Here is a 21,274-nt window from a genome sequence, read left to right on the forward strand (position 1 = left end):
ATGTATATGGCTGGTAACCAACCATGAAGTTTGCGAAATTACTAGACCTTAGGAGAAATGGGTGAACGAGGAAACCGAGAGTATAAAAGCAGCGCAAGCTGAGGCATGACTAAGCAGCTTTGATTAAAGCACGCTATTGGTTGTGTTATTGTGAAGTACTCTCAAAGTAGTCTAATAAAGACCATTTTGTATTATTGAATATTGGAGTTATTTATTCAACAGTTTAACGATACGAACGTTAGTAGAAGGTTGCTGCAAGGAGCTGCTGGGAGGATGGAAATTTGTGGGAGGGACGCAACAAATTAACGTACTTATCTGAACTCACTTTATCTTGGTATTAAAAATGAGCAAAATCCGACTATGATCACGCCCACTTTTTCGATATCGAAAATTTCGAAAAATGAAAAAATGCCATAATTACACACCAAATATGGAAAAGGGATGAAATATAGTAATTGGATTGGTGTATTGACGCAAAATATAACTTTAGAAAAAACTTTGTAAAATGGTTGTGACACCTGCCATATTAAGTAGAAGAAAATGAAAAAGTTTTGCAGGGCGAAATCAAAAGCCCTTGGAATCTTGGCAGGAATAGTGTTCGTGGTATTACATATATAAATAAATTAGCGGTACCCGACAGATGATGTTCTGGGTCACCCTGGTCCGATAACTCGAAAACGCCTTCACATATAATAAATAAATAAATAAATATACCACTAAGGGACACTGCCTTTTAAAACCCTCATTAATACCTTTAATTTGATACCCATATGTTACAAAGACATTGTAGAGTCACCCCCGGTCCACCTTTATGGCGATATCTCGAAAATACGTCCACCTACAGAACTAAGGCCCACTCTTTTTTAAAACCCTCATTAATACCTTTCATTTGATACCCATATCGTACAATAACATGCCAGGGTTACCCTAGGTTCATTTTCCTACATGGTAATCTTCTCTTATTCTGTCGCCAAAGCTCTCAGCTGAGTATGTAATGTTCGGTTACACCCAAACTTAGCCTTCCTTACCTGTTTAAATTTGAAGTTTTTCTAATTAATAGTTATGTGAGGATAAAATCCCCCAAATTAACTTTTTAATAATCATCTGGCAACATCTCAACATTGTCGCTCACAATAATATTTAATTGTGAATGTTACAAACAAAATGAATACAACACAACACAATATGCCATGAGCATTGAAATATAGCGTGTAAGAGAGAGTAAGACATATGTGGGGTGAAACACGAAAAATGACTGGCAATGATGGCTCGGCATTTTTCATGTTTCACCGCCATCATTATAATTTTGCCAACTCAAAAGTGCAGACGCGTTCCGAGAAAGTTTTATTTAAATAAAGTGTAATTTAATTAATATAAAAATCTGAGTACACTTTATTAACCTCGATGCCTTATAAAGTTTGGCGACGGCGCCCACCGAAATTAATATAAAACCAATATTGGAAACATGGCAAGTATTTGGAGGCGGCGCCCTCCACGGCATAGCAGCTAACCTGGGTGAGTGGCGAACGGCTGGCGTAGCCATTATAACCTACGTAATATGGCGACCGTGACAGTTTCCAGCGGTGGTACAGCAGCGGCATGCGGCATTAATATAACGGCGGTGAGTGCGTGTGGTTTAAAGATAATATAAAGACTTAAAAATTTTCCAATAAAAACCTGTGCTTGTGACATAAAGGCAATTTTAATAACAAAAAGACTTAAAATTTTCAATAAAAACCAGTTTTAAAGCTAAATTAATTGAAATAATCAAATGCGGAGATAATAATCCAACAATAAGACAGTAAAATCTTTTTTCCTAACCAAATTCAATTAGCATCAAAAAATAATACTACGCAGTGATAATACAAATTTTTCTAACTCAAGGTTTCTACAACAACTCTAATAATTCTAATCAGATATAACAATAAAAATTGTTTCTAATTAATTGTGATTTTCTACAAGAACTCTAATAATACTATACGGAGATAATAAGTCTAAACAAACTTTTTAAAAGAAAAAGTAATAATAATATGCAGAGATAATACAAATTTTTTCTAACAAATGCGATTTTCCTACAAAATCTATTAATACTATGCGGAGATAATAATTTAATTAAAAACAATTTTCAAAAATCCAATAATACCATGCGGAGATAATAAATTTTTCTAACAATTTTCAAAAGTTATAACACGATGCAGAGATAATAAAGTTTTTTTAATTAAATACAATTTTTAATAAAGAGCGGAGATAAAAGATTTTTCGAAGCTACTAATACAACAATACAATGTGAAAAAAATAAAACTGTAATAAAACTAAATACTACGGAAATAATAAAAAGAACTAAAATTCGAAAATCTAAAAATTTATAAAATAATACAAATTACTACACTCATCAGTATTCATAACGGCATCCAAAAACCCACGCTACTCAGACAACGGGATCAGCAACTGTACCACCGCCAGCAGCAACATCAGCAGCAGAGAACCCAGCAGCAACATAAGCAGCAGAAACAACTCCGGCATTAGCAGCATTGGCGACGACAGCGGCAGCAGCATAACAAGTATAACATACATATACGTATTTAACATTTCTTTCGCCTACGGGTATTTTTTCTTTAAACTTATATATGTATGAATATTAAAAAAATTAAAATTTCGTATTAAATTTGGTGTCTTCGTATTCCAATTAAATTAATTTCGCATTCAATATAAATTTTGGATTTTTTTTGACAATACATACGGTGGGTTCCGTTAAAAACCAATTAAGATTTTTTTATTACATGCGGTGGTTCCGTGAAAAACCAAATTGAGATTTTTTTGAGTGTACATTTTAAGACTTTTACCAATTAAAACTTACATACTTTTGAGCCATTTTGAATTCAATTACTTTTTACAATTTTTTTATAAAAATTTACTGCAGTTTCAATTAATTCTTATAATAACTTGTTAAATATTTCTTTAAATTTTTCTTTCGCTCTTTTTCCTCAACAATTTAACTTCGAATATAAATTCAACATTCAAACAAGTGCTTTAGTAATTTCTTATGTACAACCTTAGAAGTGGTAGACAAGTGCAAAAAACTTCAGATTCAGAATCCGATTCAGATAAATCAGGCTCAAGCTACGAAAGTTTAGCTTCATCTTCGACCGAAAAAGTCACAAACCAGGAAACTAGATTCTCTTTATCAACAGATTTTCCAGGCTTCGAAAATTCTTCCATTAAAAATTCAACTTCTAATTTAGTTTCAAATCTCAACGATTCAAATAGTGAAATTTTAACTTCTACTCTAAAATCAGATCCTAACGATCCAAATAGTACAAACGTGGCCTCATCTTCTTCTAATTCAGCTCCAGATCTTAACGATCAAATCATGGCAACACCAGAGGATAAAAGAATTTGTATTAACACATGTGCTAATTCTATTAGAGAAAACTACAGTGGTGATCCACTAGCACTTAATTCTTTTATAGACAAGATTGCATTACTCGAACAATTCGCCACTGCAGATTTAACCGATACTTTTATAGCGTTCTGAAAATCAAAATTAGAGGGTAAAGCTCGTGAAGCAATACCAACATAAGTAACTTCAGTTAATGAAATTAAAACAGCTCTACGTAATAGGATCAAACCAGACAACTCGAAAGTTGTAGCAGGGAGAATTGCAGCGTTGCATGTTAGCGGTAACAATTATACAGACTGCAAAAAAAGTTGAAGATTTAGCTGACTCACTTGAGCGGTCTCTTATTATTGAAGGGATCGCTCAAACGAAAGCTCATGAAATGGCAGTCGAACAAACTGTTAACGTGTGTCGTTTAAACGCAAAATCCAATTTATTAAAAACCATTTTAGGCTCAACGGCATTTACTGATCCGAAAGACGTAGTAGCAAAATTAATTGTAGAACAAAACAACGAAGTAACTGAACGTCAGGTTTTAGCTTTTCGATCACGTGGTAACAACACATTTAGAAATTCACGTGGTAGTTATCGAGGTTTTTACCCAAACCGCGGCTATACTGGTTATAGAAACAATAATTCATTTTTATACAATAACAGCTATAACGGCAATAATAATCAAAGATATAGGAATTATAACGGAAATAGATACCAAAATAACAACAATAATAATACGCGTTCAAATACAAATCCTAATTCAAACAATAGTAACAATAGAGGTAACAATTCGAGATCAGCCAATGGTAGAAGTCGAAACGCAAACGTTCGCGCTTTAAACGCCAGCGCCCCTCAGGAGCGAACACTGAGGGAGGACGAACCAAACCAGTAAGCGAACTTCCCTCACCAATAGGCATCTATTGTTTAAATTTAAATTACTCAGATTTCATAGAATTACAACTAAACGAGTCACAAAATTTTTGTTCTTTCCTAGTAGACACTCAAGCCGACATTTCCTTAATAAAAATATCATGTCTAGACAGTGACATTTCATTAAATACGAACGACATTATTAACATTACCGGTGTCACTTCCAATTCAGTTTCCACTTTAGGTAAAATTACAGCGAATTTAATTTTTTCAAACTTTTCTATTAAACATACTTTACACGTAGTAAATGAAGACTTTAATATTCCATCCGATGGCATACTGGGTAAAGATTTTCTGAAAATTAACAAATGCATTATTAATTATGAAAGAAATAGTATTTCCTTTTGGGTAGGTAATGAAAAAGTCGCGATACCAATCCTGCACGGAACAGAAAGCGACAGTTGTATCATCACCAAGATGCGAAATATTCAGACTTTTTGATTTAGGAGATTCACCCGAGCCACTTTTCGTGGACTCGCAGGAAATCGAAAAAGGTTTTCACAGCTAGGTGCATTGTTAATTCCAGTAACCCAATTATTAAAGTTATAAATACCACGGATGATATAAAGTGTGTCAAAAGGAAAAGTATTCGAACAGAAAAACTTTCAAACTACAATGTTTATACAATTAACAAGACAGAAACAGAAGACAAACGTACGGAAAAACTAATTTCGATTTTAAAAAATCAAATACCTCAACATGCTCATAGTAAATTAATTGACCTTTGCATAGATTATGCCGACATTTTCGCTCTTGACACGGACAAAATGACTTTAAATAACTTTTACGAGCAAACACTAAGACTGACAGACAACGATCCGGTATATGTCAAAAATTATAGATTGCCATACTCTCAACGCGAAGAAATAAATCGCCAAGTAAATAAATTGTTAGACAACGATTTGATTGAACCAAGTTATTCGAATTACAATAGTCCTTTGATTGTAGTCCCAAAGAAAGATACTAAGGGTCAAAAAGCATATCGTATGTGCGTAGATTTTCGCGCGGTAAACAAAAAACGCATTGCTGATAAATTTCCACTAGCTAGAGTTGGCGATATTTTAGACAACCTCGGTAGAGCAAAATATTTTTCCACATTAGATCTTTTTTCAGGATTTCACCAAATCCCCTTGCATCCTGACTCTCGTGACATTACGTCTTTCAGCACTGACCGTGGCGCATTTAGATGGAAAGTGCTTCCATTCGGCTTAAATATAGCACCAAATTCATTCTCACGAATGATGACCATAGCTTTTTCGGGTATACCACCCAATGTCGCATTTTTGTACGTCGACGATATTATCGTCATAGGGTGTAGCGAAGCACACCACATTAAAAATCTTTCAAAAGTCTTCGATACTTGTAGATCTTTTAATCTCAAACTTAACACAAATAAATGCGACTTTTTACGACCAGAAGTTACATTTTTAGGTCATAAATGCTCAGCCAAAGGTTTGTTGCCAGACGACTCTAAGATAAACGCAATTAAAAAATATACAAAACCGACTGACAAAGACGCGGTACGACGATTCGTCGCGTTTGCAAACTATTACAGACGGTTTATGCCTAAATTTGCGTCTCTGGCAGCGCCTCTAAATCGATTAAGCAGAAAAAGAGTTGAATTTGTATGGGATGTAGAGTGCGAAAGAGCATTTTTATTTTTGAAAGCAGCGTTACTTTCACCAAAATTACTTCAATATCCAGATTTTACTAAACAATTCATTATTACAGTTGATGCTTCAACAACTGGATGTGGCGCTATTTTGAGTCAAGAACAACAAGGTAATGATTTACCAATTTGTTTCGCTTCTAAAGCATTTAATAAAGCTGAACAGAAAAAGCCCATTATAGAATTAGAGCTTTTAGCTATTTACTTTGCAATCAAGCAATTTCGACCATATGTGTATGGTACCCATTTCATTGTAAAATCAGACCACAGACCTCTAGTATACTTATTCAACATGAAAGACCCATCTTCAAAACTTTCAAGAATAAGACTGGAACTATCTGAATATAACTTTACTATTGTATATATAAAAGGTAAATCAAACGTTTGTGCTGATGCACTATCGTGTATAACAATCGATGAGATTAAAGAAGCTAATAAACAAATTTTGGCAGTACAGACAAGATCCATGACAAAAAAGGCAAACGACAAAAATTTACATAGAAAAACAGACAAAAACGACGAAAAACAACTTTACATGTCTACGACAAATTTTCATTTAATTTTTCGAAAAAAGTCCCACGAATAAGATCTGCAATTACGTACGATAAAAATAATAAAACAACAAATTTAAGAATTTTTGCGCATATTAAACATAAGAAACTCGAGTTACTTAGTTTTGAGCTTGTTAACGAAATAATGACTTTAGAGAAATTACTTTCGAGGCTTGAATCAGAAGCCGGCAAACGCAAAATTAAGCAGATTGAATGACCTAAAAACGATATTATGTTCGAACATTATACTATTACGAATTTCAAAAATATTGGAAATAAAATTTTAAAATCATTAGAAATTATACTGACAGATCCAGTGGAGACAGTAACAGATGAAGATACAAAATTAAAACTTATGAAAATTTACCATAATGATCCCATTTCCGGTGGACATTGCGGAATGAAAAGACTTTACGCAAAATTGCGAACAAAATTTTATTGGAAGGACATGACTCGTGATATATCGAAATATATCAAAAATTGTAAGGATTGTCTTTTAAACAAGGTTAAACCTAAAACAAAAGAAAAACTTGTTTTAACACCAACTCCTTGTAAACCATTTGATATATTAGTAATTGACACAATAGGACCCCTACCTGAGTCCAAATATGGTAACAAGTTCGCACTTACCATGATTTGCGACATGACTAAATACCTGGTAACAGTCGCTGTACCAGACAAATCGGCAAAAACAATCGCTTCAGCTATTTTTGAAGGATTCATTTTAACATACGGCACAATGAATGCCATAAAATCAGATTTAGGTACTGAATTTAAAAACGAATTATTTGAAGAATTAACTAAACTTTTAAATATCCAACATAATTTTTGAACTGCATACCATCATGAAATTGTTGGCACGATTGAACGTAATCATAGAGTTTTTAATGAATACTTACGTGAATATTTAAAAGACAATTTTTCTGATTGGGATATTTATTTAAAATACTTTACTTTCCTACACAATACTACGAGTAGCACAGTTTTCGACAACAAATTTTCGCCTTACGAGTTAGTCTTTGGGAAAAAGGCAACTTTGCCTAATGAATTAACAAAAGAAAAAATTTACCCAATTTATAACGTCGAAAACTATGCCAAAGAAATTAAGTTTAGGATGCAGAAAACGCACAAAATGGCACAAAACCTAATTAATAAAAATAAGTTACAAAGTAAAAATCTATATGATAAAACGGCACGACCTTTAATTGTAAAAATCGGAAATAAAGTACTTTTACAAAAAGAACCACATCATAAGCACGAAAATATTTACCAAGGTCCTTTTATTATAACTAAAATTAATGAACCTAACGTAACTATTTTCGATGAGGTTAAAAACAAAGAAAAAGTGGTAAACAAAAACCGCCTAAGTAAAGTAAATTAACATTACTCCAATTCGTTTACTTTAAATTTGATTAAAAAAAAAACAAATCCGAAATTTACTTACTAGCATTTAAGCAGCCACGAAGGCTTAAAAACTGTTAAAACAAAAAAAAAAAAAGTAAAATAACACAAATTTTGTATATTCAAAAAAAACCTATTTCATGAAAATTGTTCGTATTTCTTAAGTTCAAACAAAAAAAAAAACAAAACAGAAAAAAAGATATATTTCAAAAGCAGCAAAGATTAAAAATGTAAAACTTTAACAAATTCAATATATATTAAAATGTAAATATCTACAACAAAAAGAAGAACAAACAACATAATTTAATAAATTAAAATCAAATTCATTCATTTGTAATAATCAGTAATAAAAATGGTTTCAATTAAATCATTTAGTTTTCTTAGAATACTACGTCTATCAATTAGTTGAATATTCAATTTATTCCAAATTTCGACCCATTTATCAATTGGCGGCCACCGTGGTGTGATGGTAGCGTGCTCCGCCTGCCACACCGTATGCCCTGGGTTCGCACCCCGGGCAAAGCAACATCAAAATTTTAGAAATAAGTTTTTTCAATTAGAAGAAAATTTTTCTAAGCGGGGTCGCCCCTCGGCAGTGTTTGGCAAGCGCTCCGGGTGTATTCCTGCCATGAAAAGCTCTCAGTGAAAAGTCATCTGCTTGCAGATGCCGTTCGGAGTCGGCATAAAACATGTAGGTCCCATCCGGCCAATTTGTAGGGAAAATCAAGAGGAGCACGACGCAAATTGGAAGAGAAGCTCGGCCTTAGATCTCTTCGGAGGTTATCGCGCATTACAAGAAAGTGTATAACAGCCATGAAAATATTCTCTTTAAAAATTCATTTTCCAGATGCCGTTGAACTTGGCGCGGAACACTTAGCTCCCGCCAATGTGTAGGAAAGATAACAAATCTGCTCAGAATGCGAGAAATGTAGAATTTACAGTAGATTTCCTGAATGAAAGTAAGTTTTCAAATAAAAAATTATGGCGTTATTATAAGGCTTATGATGTACTAAATTTACCTTTACTATAACCGCTCATACGATTTTTGCTGGAGTGGTACTTACACACACAGCTACTTGTGTATGTTAGAGACAGGAGCAGCGGATAACAGCCCTTGCAAAGATCAATTATAGGGAATTGGCACACTTATGACATAATACTAGAACATCGCTTACTCCAAAGTTTTGGAAACAAGCTTTTTAAGATGCGAGCTGGTCTTTTCCGGCAACAGGATTTTCATAAAATCGTATCCATGCACATGGCGCCAACTAGGTTTCTTGGTATTGAACAGAGAAGTATTTCGTGTATGGCTAGCGGCTGGCAAAGGCAGGATGTGAGATCGACTCTAGCAAATAAATTATGTTCAATATTTAAAAATAAGATTGAATTTTGTATAATAATTTTTAGGTGACATTTGACTGAGAGTTAGAAATTTTTAACATTACTACGGTTATTAAATAAAGGCACAACAACAATAAATCAAGCTCACATACATACAAGGCAACGGAGAGATACGCGCAAACATATGTAATCATCAGCCGAAGTAGTACTCACATATACACACGCATATGGCTACAAACCACATATACATGTATATGGCTGGTAACCAACCATGAAGTTTGCGAAATTACTAGACCTTAGGAGAAATGGGTGAACGAGGAAACCGAGAGTATAAAAGCAGCGCAAGCTGAGGCATGACTAAGCAGCTTTGATTAAAGCACGCTATTGGTTGTGTTATTGTGAAGTACTCTCAAAGTAGTCTAATAAAGACCATTTTGTATTATTGAATATTGGAGTTATTTATTCAACAGTTTAACGATACGAACGTTAGTAGAAGGTTGCAAATAAGCGGAATTTTCATAAATTCGTTACAATACATACAAGTGAAGCTAATATATGCATGTCAAAATTGTGCAGGGCAAGCAAAAACTATTTGAATTTTTCATTGAATTGAACTCTTCATAAAGGTGATTTACTTTGCGTGTGGCCAATATTTGATGTCCCTGTTAGACCAGGTTGATGCATTAGTTCCTCCTCTATGAAACTGCATCAATAAGCCATTTTTTTAAGAAAAGGTTTCTTAGCAGGTTTCCACTCTAAGCCGATGATATTAGTAATTGTTATGTAGTTGGCATTATTGCTTCAGTATGATTTTTATACTCAGCGTGCTTTGCACACAGAGTATATTAACTTTGATTGGATAAAGGAATCGAGATAGATATAGACTTCCAAATATCAAAAACATCAGTATCGAAAAAATTTTGATTGAGCCATGTCCGTCCGTCTGTCCGTTAACACGATAACTTGAGTCAATATTGAGATATCTTAACCAAATTTGGTACACGAGCTTATCTAGATCCAGAATAGATTGGTATTGAAAATGAGCGAAATCGGATTATAACCACGCCCACTTTATATATATATATAACATTTTGGAAAACACAAAAAAACTGATTATTTAGTAAATAATACACCTAGAATGTTGAAATTTGACGTGTGAACTAGAGATATACGCCGCCGAAAGTCAAAAATATCGGTGCGGCGGCGGCGGCGGCGTCCGGCTGGTTACTATATTTTCTACTCGTTTAAGACTGTTTATGCCATTTATTGTTCATGTCGAAAATTGGTCGGATATGGTCGAAAGTGGTATCAACGGATGCGCATAACTGCCAGTTATAAGAAACTAATTGCGAAATTTAACTCGTTCTAAATGTTCAAAAGTTATTTAAAAAACAGGCGTTTTCGATGTCGGCTTAACACGGACTTTCTATCACCCAATTCACCAAGTTATTAAAACAAAACACTAAAAGAAAAGTTATATAATAAATGTATATGCTCACTTTGCATATTTTAAAAAAAAAATTAATAATGAACAATGAATTCAAATAAAATGACCCAAGGCGTTTCAAATTGTTTTCAAATTGTCCTCAAGTTGTAAAAAAAACCAAAATACCCAAAAAAGGTGCCGTTTTTTTTTTTAAAATATTATATTGCGATTGGCTGAAAGAATAATCGAAATCAGTGATGCAAAATCCTTTAGCAGGTTCTAGGGGCATAAACAGTCCATTGAATGATTCTTACCTCATACTTAAGTTGAGGATATATGTATGTATGAGAAGGGTTTGAAAAATCGCTTGGGCTTACATTCAAACATCTGTTGTTTATTTGCGAAATTATACAATAGCGTCTGAAATTTCAATTTTGATTTTCACACTTCATCCTTCAACACCCAAGTCTCCCGGTTTAACATTTCCTAAAGTTGGCGGTCCTATCCAAAACTAGTCCTTTGGAGTGAATTACATTGATTATAGCCTATCAACCAAGTTTAAATATCAACTACACGTTACGGCTCCTTTTACAAATGTGAATACGTAGGCACATATATTTACCAGGTGAGGCTTTGTTCTTCGCAAGAACACTCAAAGTGGTGAAGCAAAAGCTTTCCGAAGACAGTCGAACTAATGACCGTGTGTGCTACTACCCTAACGTAGTGGACATTCGAACTAGTCTGAAAACTGAAGCTACGCGGTCATTCATAATGAGCTGTTATATCATAAGGCCGGAAAACAGCAGTAAACATTTTCAACTTAAAATCGGTCGACTCTCATTCTAAAATAACGTTTTGATTTAAGGAAGACTATTGAAATCAATGTTGTGAACACATACGTCTGCAAACTTTAGTCTACATCTTAAAAATTTTATCCAGGGTCCTTATAAAATATTAATCATGCAGATGCGCCGATGATTATACGATTTTCACCCATTACGCAATGACTTCCACTTAGATTGCTTATGATTTCGAAGGCGGCATCCTTGGCCGAATAGTCACTCCCTAACGTTTCATGGCGTTTCTCTGGTGCCCGTTGGAAAGTCTTCGTGGCTACACCTAGAGCTTCTAGGAAAGTGAAGTCGAAGAAGGTATGAGTTCGAAGTCGCAGTCCTATAGCTTCTGTACTGGCATATGGTGTGAGGGTCAGGAGGCGTGGTAGCGACTGGTTGTAGGGATTGCTGCTGTTCGCACATCGGGAATTGTAGCTCTTAAAAACAGGCGAAAACACTGGAGGCGCCCTGTGCTACGAGAGTCATGAGTATTAATAGATCATCAATAGCAACCGTAAGTCGCCTTTGTGCGTGACCGCCAAGGAGCCACAAATGATTTAAAGAAATTGTGTTCGCGACGATTATTAGGAGTTAACCTTAGGTGAGACTACGCTTTGCACGAGATATGCAGACAAAAGTATGACTATTTTATGTATCTCTATTTCTTTTCAGCAGACGCAGCAGTACCAATTCCAAAGACCGCCGACCACGCCGCTGCCGCCGGTATATAATAGAGCCTACGCCGCTGCCGCCGATAAAGTGATCGGCGTAAACCTCTAGTGTGAACTGCGATTGAGACTCTTGATAAAAATTTGAAAAAAATTTGTAAAATGGGCGTGTCACCGCCCACTTGTGATAAAATCAATTTTACAAATATAATTAATCAAAAATCGTTAAACCTATCGTAATAAAATTCGGAAGAGAGATTGCCTTTACTATAAGGAACGCTTTGAGGAAAATCGGTTAAAGACCACGCCCACTTTTATATAAAAGATTTTTAAAAGGGTCGTGGACGAATAAAATAAGTTATATCTTTGCAAAAAAGAGCTTTTTATCAATGGTATTTAATTTCCCAAGTGGATTTATAACAATAAATAGGAAAAACTTCAAATTTTAAAAAATGGGCGTGGCACCGCCCACTTTTATGACTATGCAATTTTCTATTTTCGGGAGCCATAACTCGAAGAAAAATTAACGGATCGTAATAAAATTGGGCACACAAATTTTTGCAAGAAATATTTCTAGAAAAAATGGATGAGGTCTGTTAAAGACCACGCCCACTTTTATATAAAGAATTTTTAAAAGGGTCGTAGTCGAAAATAATAAATTATAACTTAGCAAAAAATAGTTTTGAATCAATGATATTTCACTTATCAAGTTTTATTTTAAGAGGAAATGGGGAGACATTTTTCTTTTAAACGGGCGGTGCCACGTGTTATGTAGAAAAGTAATTTATCTGAAATGAAATCTACAATTTAAGCTCACGCTGGGTATATAATGTTCGGTTACACCCGAACTTAGACACCTTTACTTGTTTTGTATAAATTTAAATTTGCAATTCCTGTTTTAATTGTATGTGTTAAATTTTAATTTTAGGTGCGCTGGTATTTCGACATATTGGACAATTTATAGTCAATGCACATACGTCTACTTCCATTATACCAACTTGCTACGATTTATTATCATCCTCAAGTAATTTCACAGGATTGCTCTTACTACCCGAATTATGGACAAAACCATTTCATCTACGACGTGGTTTTTTACACGTTTTTTGTGAAGTTTCAGAAGTTTGCGCTGTAAATGCGCCATATCTAAGCATTTGTAATCATGCATGTGCTCCAACGATGCGTCATAAATTTTCTGGAAGAAATTTTTATGCATCAGCTGAAAAGGATATTGAAAAAGGTGCTGAAATTTTTAACTGCTATACCACAACTTATCGTAACTCGGTGAGAGATGAACGCCGGAATCATTTAGAAAATACCTATAATTTCAAATGTACTTGTGTATACTGTCAACGAAAAGATCCTGATGCACATTATGTAAGATTTAGTTTATAATACAATTTATACTGGGAGAACAATGTTTTTCACTTTCACTGCATTCATATATCGATTTATAAAACTGGCATAACTCCGTTCTTAAAGGTATTAACAATTTCATTAGAATATGTGAAAAAAGTGTTGAAGGTTCAATGTGATAATATTTGAAACGTGTTCGAGATGGTCGGGGTGGTAACTTAATGGAGCTTGTCATCGGAACATACTACCCTTCGGCAGGGGCGGATCCAGCACAATTTGGGAGGGGGCGGGGGCGATTTAAGTCAACTTTTTAAGTAAGATAAAGTGACCTTAACATTTTTCATACAAACACACATGCATATCTACACTCATCTACAAAAGTCATCATCACTCAGATTTTTGCAGTTTTTGCTAAGTTTTGCTTCGACCTTCATTATTTTCGATATTTTTATAAAAATATGTATCTTATAACTTTCACCGAGCAATTCTTGTATATTTGTATATTTGTATGTTATAGCCGAACGATCTCGGGAACGGCTCAACCGATCATTAGAATGTTTCACAAGGTTGCCACCTATTCGAAATTTAAATAAATGCATGATATATGCCGACATGGGTATCAAACGAAAGGTATTTCACTCCCCATTACAATAGGGACATTTTTGAGTAGGTTTGCCATTTAGGGTTGGGGTAGTTAGATGAAATAGTACTCTACTTACTCATATTATGTTAAAGCTTTAAAGGAGAACATTAATGTTAAAAATCTTCGTAAAAAAATCTTACACATGATTCGACTTAATTTTCTTAATTTCACACACGATAATAAAATTGAAATGCAATTACAAGGCACCTTGGCAAATTCTAGCAAAATATATTTAAATGCATATTTTTGGCAAATATGAAATGAATTGCAATTTCTCACAGATTACTATTAGAAAGATTTCTCACCATGGTAATTTGCTACCGTTGAACACTAGAGGCATATGTATGTTCAATTTGAAAACGACATCTAACCATTTAGCTACTTACCAACAGATGGCGCTTAGGGAAGTAAGTTGACATTAAGTTAAACTAACTTATAGTTGTCATTCGTGAAATTTACAAGTTTTTGGAATGTAATAAAATTGTGAGGATCCACCACTGCCCTTCGGGGAGTATATTTATCGCTAAAACAACAAAACAATTTCATCCAACAAAAATGTATATTAAAAATTTCAAAATGTATTGACAATATTTGGCTATGGCAGCTTTTCGTTATTTTGTTTCGTTAGTTTTAAGCGATTCCGTATATCAAGCACACACCTTTCATTTGCAACCATTGGCAGGAATCGTGGCCCATTCCATCAGTACCAAAAACTCGTTTTGAGAGAAAGGTGGAGCTAGGAGGATTAAAGATTATACCTACTGCTGAGTGAAATATCCGCCCCTTTTGGGTGCCGTTTCGAAAACGTACTATTTAAGCAAATTTTTATAAAACGGATTATATTAGAGTTTGTTTGTTTGAAGAACGCCGCGGCGCGCCGTACAAAGATTTTTTTTTTTTTTCAAAAACGTCCTTTCGGAAATTTATTTACACATCTCAGTAGCCCATTCCACCTCATATTTGTAACGAAATTCGCCTCGGCTCACAATTAGATTGGATAAGCTATAAATTGTACAGGCAACCCCTCGAAGAGGTGGAGCTAAAAATCTCCTTAGATCATAGAAACTCATTCTTTTTTTCTTTAGTATAAGAATCTGGTACTAGTCCGACTCCCCGGGAACAATTTTTTTAAACCTTCGAATGCATGTGTATTTTAATCGTCTCATGTAACATACCTACAGCGGGAATTTCGTAAAATAAGATAAATAATAATTAAATTTCGTAAGCTTAGTTCACAAAGGCTCTAACCAACAATTTGAAATTGTACAAAAAAAGCGAAAACCACTAAGGAAGTTTAGAATTTTGTTTAGTTAACATTGGAAACCTTGCTATTGCAAATATACGTTTCAGATCGGTAGAAACATTTTCATTTTAAATTTTTTCGTTCCACATTAGGAGAGTTCAGGATTTTGTGCAAATGGTCTAGCATCGTTGCATTGCAAACGTCCATCGCATATTTTTACAGTACACTAACAAAATATACGGCTATGCATTTGCTAAGTCATTGCAAAAAACACAACATCGAACACCGTAGTTTATTAATATTATATAAATATTTAGGTTGACTTGACAGGCTGGACAACACTTTTTTGTAATTTTTTTATTTTTTTTTTTATTTTTATTTTTATTTTATTTAAGTAACTTCCCGATAAGCTACAAGTTTGAAACTTAGAATATAGTTCAGAACCCGATGACAATGCAATAATAAGAAAAAATCACCGCTATGTGGCGCAAGGATCGAGATATTCACAAAAATCGTATTTGTGGTCCGACTTGGCTCCTGTTTGGAACACATAATACATACATGAATAGAAAGCGACCTATAATGTCAGATTTGGCTCATATTTGGAACAAATATTACATACAGTCCGGTAGAAGTGACATCAAAATATTTTGGAGTTGGAGGAGGGACAAGCATACGTGGCGCAGAGTTGAGTAAAGTCCTTGGAAGGATTATGTATTGAGGACTTAAATTGTAACAAATTGTCAGGAAAGAGTCCTTGTAATAATGAATCACTAAATGAACTAAATAGAATGAAAAATAATAGGCAATTAAATAAAGACTAAAAACTTGAAAATCAAATAATTAAAAAAAATAATAATTTTAAGTTAAACGGTTTTATTGAAAACAATACTTACATGAAATAATAATAATACTATAAGCTAGAAAATAATTAGGTAGGTCCTAGGTACTAGTCCTCATCAATCTAGGGCGTTGATCAGACAATTAAATAAAAGCGTTGGACGCGTCAAATTTCTATTGATAGTCATAAGTAAGACCAACTGAACCTTATAAAGTTATGGTGCGCCTCACATTTTTAGAAATTTCACGCGCCCAACGCTTTTATTTAATTGTCTGATCAACGCCCTAGATTGATGAGGAGTGTGATGACTAGTACCCAGTGCTTTTAGTGTTATTAGTACTTCATGTAAGTATTTATTTATTTATTTATTACGGCTTTCCTAAGCCTAACTTAAATCTATTTTACATGTTTATAATTGTCTTCTGGACTATGCAATCTAGAATAGTTACATCTATGCCCTACCTTAGAGTACTATGGATGGGAGACTTCCAGATCATGCGAACAATGTGTTGTGCTAGTGTATTATGTAGGCATTTTACGCATGTTAGTAAAGCGCGAAGGCAACATCTGCACGGCGATGCACTGAGTTAATCGAGTGATGCGTTTCATGTGCTTCGGCAACCTTTTTTGTATGCGTACAAGAGCTTGAAAGTCTTGGCGCTACATAGCAGAATAGTTTCGTTGCACTTCTATCGATGCTATGGAATCCCGCCTGTCCAGCACTAAATTGGTATTGTTCTACAATAATTGTACAATTTTTGTTTAAATTTATTGGAATGACATGATTCAATATCATTCGGTAGTTCATTATAGGATTTAAGACCTTTATAATACAGATTACATTTATCTGCTTCAGTTTTGTAAGCCGGCAGATTAAAATCATTTTTATTACGAGTATTTACAGGGTGCATATCTTTTACATATTTTATATTAGTCCCCAAATACGCAGGCAAAGTTCCTTCTATTATGTTTTTAATAATATTCATGGTATAATAAAAAAGTTGCTGTCTAATGCTAAGCCAATTAAGAGAGCATAGCATGTCTCTGAGAGGTGTGTCATACCGTTTTTTGAGAATGAATCTTATAGCTCGGTTCTGTTAGTTTTGTAGCTTGTAGATCTGACTATCTCGCAAGATTAAAAATATAGTTGGGCAATAAAATGAGGTTCGATTATAGATCTGTAGAGGATAATTTTATACTTTCTATTTAAACATTTGCAGGTTTTTTGTGTAAAATATAACTTTCGCAATTTTTCCTACCGTACAATCCACGTGCTCGTTGAAATTCAGCTTATCATCTATTTTTATTCCCAAGTATTTTATGGTGCTGACTTTTTCAATTAGTTCGTGATTTGTATTTAAGTTTTGTAGCTCACTGTTTTGAAAATTGCGTCTAGATATAACCATAAATTTCGTTTTGTTGACATTCAGTTTCAGTCTGTTAACGCATAACCAACTATATACGCTGTTAAGATCTTCTTGCAGCTTAGCATATATTTCAGTAACATTGTTCCCACTTATCATCAGCAAAGTATCTTCCGCAAACAATTTTATTTCACAGTGCTTTATGGAGCTAGTTATATCATTAATATATATATTGAACAGTATGGGTGCCAGCACAGACCCTTGAGGTAGACCAACAGGTACCTCCCTTTTATCCGATACGGACGTTCCAATCACGGTTCTTTGGTATCTGTTAATTAGGAAGTCTTGAAACCATTTTAGTTCTATACCAGAAACGCCAATGTAAGAAAGCTTTTTCAGCATTAAGTTTTGGTCGATCGTCTCGAATGCACGTTTTATTGTATTGTTTTCAATAAAACCGTTTAACTAAAAAAATTTTTTTTTAATTATTTTATTTTTTCAATATTGAATAGCAAATCATCAACTGACAAAATAGAAGAAAAAGTGCAAAGGAAAAAATTTAAAATGAAAAAATTTGCTCATGATCCTCAGCTTAGCTATAGCAACGTTTCCAACCTCAAAATTCTGAACTCCCTCATTTTGTATTGACAGTAACTGATTTGCTATTCAATATTTAAAAAATTAACTACGGGTTTAAATGTTGCGTATTGTACAGTGACGTAGCAAATGTATAGCCGTGTATTTTGTTCGTATATTGAAAAAAAAAAAAATATTATTTGCAAGTTTGCAATGCAATGATACTTCTTGCACAATCCCGAGATGGTCGGGTTAATGGTTACCGGAATCTATAACCGGATCTATATCCGACAAAGGACCATCAACAGCGATAACACTCCACAAAACCCTCGGGGAGTGTCTTTATCGCTTTAGCAATAACAACAGCAACTATATGCACAAAATCCCGAAAATAAGGGATTGTTTTATTTTCACTTTCACTATATGCAGATATTGCTTTTTAAAAATGTCGTAACTCTGTTATTTTGGTTCCAAAATTTTTACTGGGCGTGTATTTTATTATATCATACCAAAATATGTGAAAAACATATTTTCGAAGAATCTGCTGGTTAGGGTCTTTGTGAATTAAACTAACGATTTGTATTTAAAAAAAAAATTCTTTACAAAAAAAGTTGATTAAAAAATATTTATTTTCTATCTTCTAGTTGAAACGTTATTTATATAAATGCCAAAATCCCAAATGCCGTAAAGAATTTGTGCCAAATGCTAATGGGAAAAAATCTTTGAACTGGTGGGTAAAGGATGATGAATGCGGCCATGTACCATTGAATGCAGTAACTTGCACGTATTGCACTAAAACTCAGAATTTTAAATGGTATAAAAAATTTAAATATTTACTAAAACACATAACTACTAGCACAGAAAAGCTGATCGAACTATTTCACATTTATGAAATGGTTGAAAATATCTTGTTGGGTCCGCATGCCCTGAAAAATGCAATGGGACTAGATTTGGCAAGTAGTTGTATTGACGCCTACGTAGGTAAGGAGAATTTAAAATTAATATATCACTCATCCTTACAAATCTTGGTAACGTTTTACAACGGTCACCACGTAATTTTTATCAAAAATTATCAAAGGTGGTATCAAAAGTTGCGTTTCCATTTTTAGAATCCGAAAGCGGAAATTAAAAATTTTATTTCTGTCGAAAGATTTACAAAACAAGTAAAGGTGTCTAAGTTCGGGTGTAACCGAACATTATATACTCAGCGTGAGCTTCAATTGCACATTTCATTTCAGATAAATTACTTTTCGACATAACACGTGACCGCGCGTTTAAAAGAAAAACGTCTCCCCATTTCCACTTACAATAAAACTTGATAAGTTAAATATCATTGATTCAGAACTTTTTTTTTTTAAGTTATAGCTCATTATTTTCGTCCACGACCCTTTTAAAGATCTTTTATGTAAAAGTAGACGGGGTCCTTAACCGATTTCGTCCATTTTTACTAGAAATATTTACTGCTATAGGGAAAACTTGTGTACCCAATTTTATTACGATAAGTTAATTTTTCTTCGAGTTATGGCTCCCGAAACATAGAAAATTGCTTTGTCATAAAAGGGGCGGTGCCACGCCCATTTTTTTAAATTTGAAGTTTTTCCTATTTATTGTTATAAATCCACTTGGGAAATGAAATACCATTGATATAAAGCTCTTTTTTGCAAAGGAATAGCATATTTTATTCGTCCACGACTTTTTTAGAAATCTTTTATATAAAAGTGGGCGTGGTCCTTAACCGATATCGTTAATTTTTCTTCAAAGCATTCCTTATAGTAAAGGCAACCTCTACGATTTTTGATTTATGACTAATAACATTTGTAAAATTGATATCACAAGTGGGCGGTGCCACGCCCATTTTAAAATTTTCAACATTCTAGGTGTATTATTTACTAATTAATCAGGTTTTTTGTGTTTTCCAAAATGTTATATATATAAAAAGTGTGCGTGGTTATCATCCGATTTCGCTCATTTTCAATACCAATCTATTATGGGCCCAGATAAGCTCGTGTACCAAATTTGGTGAAGATATCTCAATATCTAACGGACAGACGGACGGACGGACATGGCTCAATAAAATTTTGTTCAATACCACTGATTTTGATATATGGAAGTCTATATCTATCTTGATTCCTTTATACCTGTACAACAAACCGTTATCCAATCAAAGTTAATATACTCTGTGTGCAAAGCATGCGGAGTATAAAAACATAAAATCGCACCGAGAAGGTCAGAAACATAGGTCTCGATCCATAGTTTTTTTTTGTACACAGAACACTTTTCTGCTTTGGCGGCCTTCGGTTGGGTCCAACACCGAGTTGGGGATAAAAGTTAAATGCGCGAAAAACACCTTGTGTGTGTACAACAAATCTGGCAAAATACAACAACCTCATGAAAATTTCAACCGATTTTTTGCTTATATCTTTCGACAGAAATAAAAATTTTAATTATCGCTTTCGGATGCTAAAAACGGAGGTCGAAACGCGTCTTTTGATACCACCTCTGATTTTTGATAATAATTTGGTGGGCACCGTCTTGTAAAACGTTACGCAAATCTTAATCTAATGTATTCTCATGTCATACACATTCTCATTTAGGTGGCTGTAAATTTACTGATGGTCAACTAAATAAAATCGTGAAAATTCTAAAATTTTGTTTAAGCTTCACTGCCGCTGACTATACCTCACAATCTCTTGAATATGTCGCTATTCTAACTTTTCTGTGGGATGTAATTGCCATGAATAAATATAAACCAACACAAACCGAAACAACTGAAATGCTAAAGGCAATTTATATATTGCCAGATGAATATCAAACATTATTTTTGAATTATTATAAAGATTATATTGATCCTGATTACTAAACCCCTTTATGCGGTATGACCGTAAAAATGCATCCGTAAAAGTATATGAAATCACTAAATTTTTTTTTCAACCATTTTTATTGTTAAAATAAATTCGTTTTTGTTTCCTTTTTAATACATATACAATGTGCTTTTGAATGAATAAAATTTGCTAAAAGCGTTTGCGTTGAAATTGCATACATAA

The 21,274-nt window shown here is 33.9% G+C and overlaps 1 protein-coding gene across 2 annotated transcripts in view; it reads left to right on the top strand.

Annotated features, from left to right (window-relative positions):
* The window catches only part of LOC137245437 (SET and MYND domain-containing protein 4-like), a 42,245-nt gene extending 20,971 nt beyond the window's left edge, over positions 1–21,274 (top strand). For both annotated transcript variants that reach the window (XM_067776105.1, XM_067776106.1), the window contains 3 exons: positions 13,139–13,584; positions 18,875–19,211; positions 20,825–21,274. In XM_067776105.1, the coding sequence (XP_067632206.1) occupies positions 13,139–13,584; positions 18,875–19,211; positions 20,825–21,090 (1,049 nt within the window). In that variant the 3' untranslated portion in view covers positions 21,091–21,274. The remainder of the gene's footprint in view (positions 1–13,138; positions 13,585–18,874; positions 19,212–20,824) is intronic.

The sequence above is a fragment of the Eurosta solidaginis genome, chromosome 3 (genome assembly GCF_040869045.1).
Source record: "Eurosta solidaginis isolate ZX-2024a chromosome 3, ASM4086904v1, whole genome shotgun sequence".
Classification (NCBI taxonomy): Eukaryota; Metazoa; Arthropoda; class Insecta; order Diptera; family Tephritidae; genus Eurosta; species Eurosta solidaginis.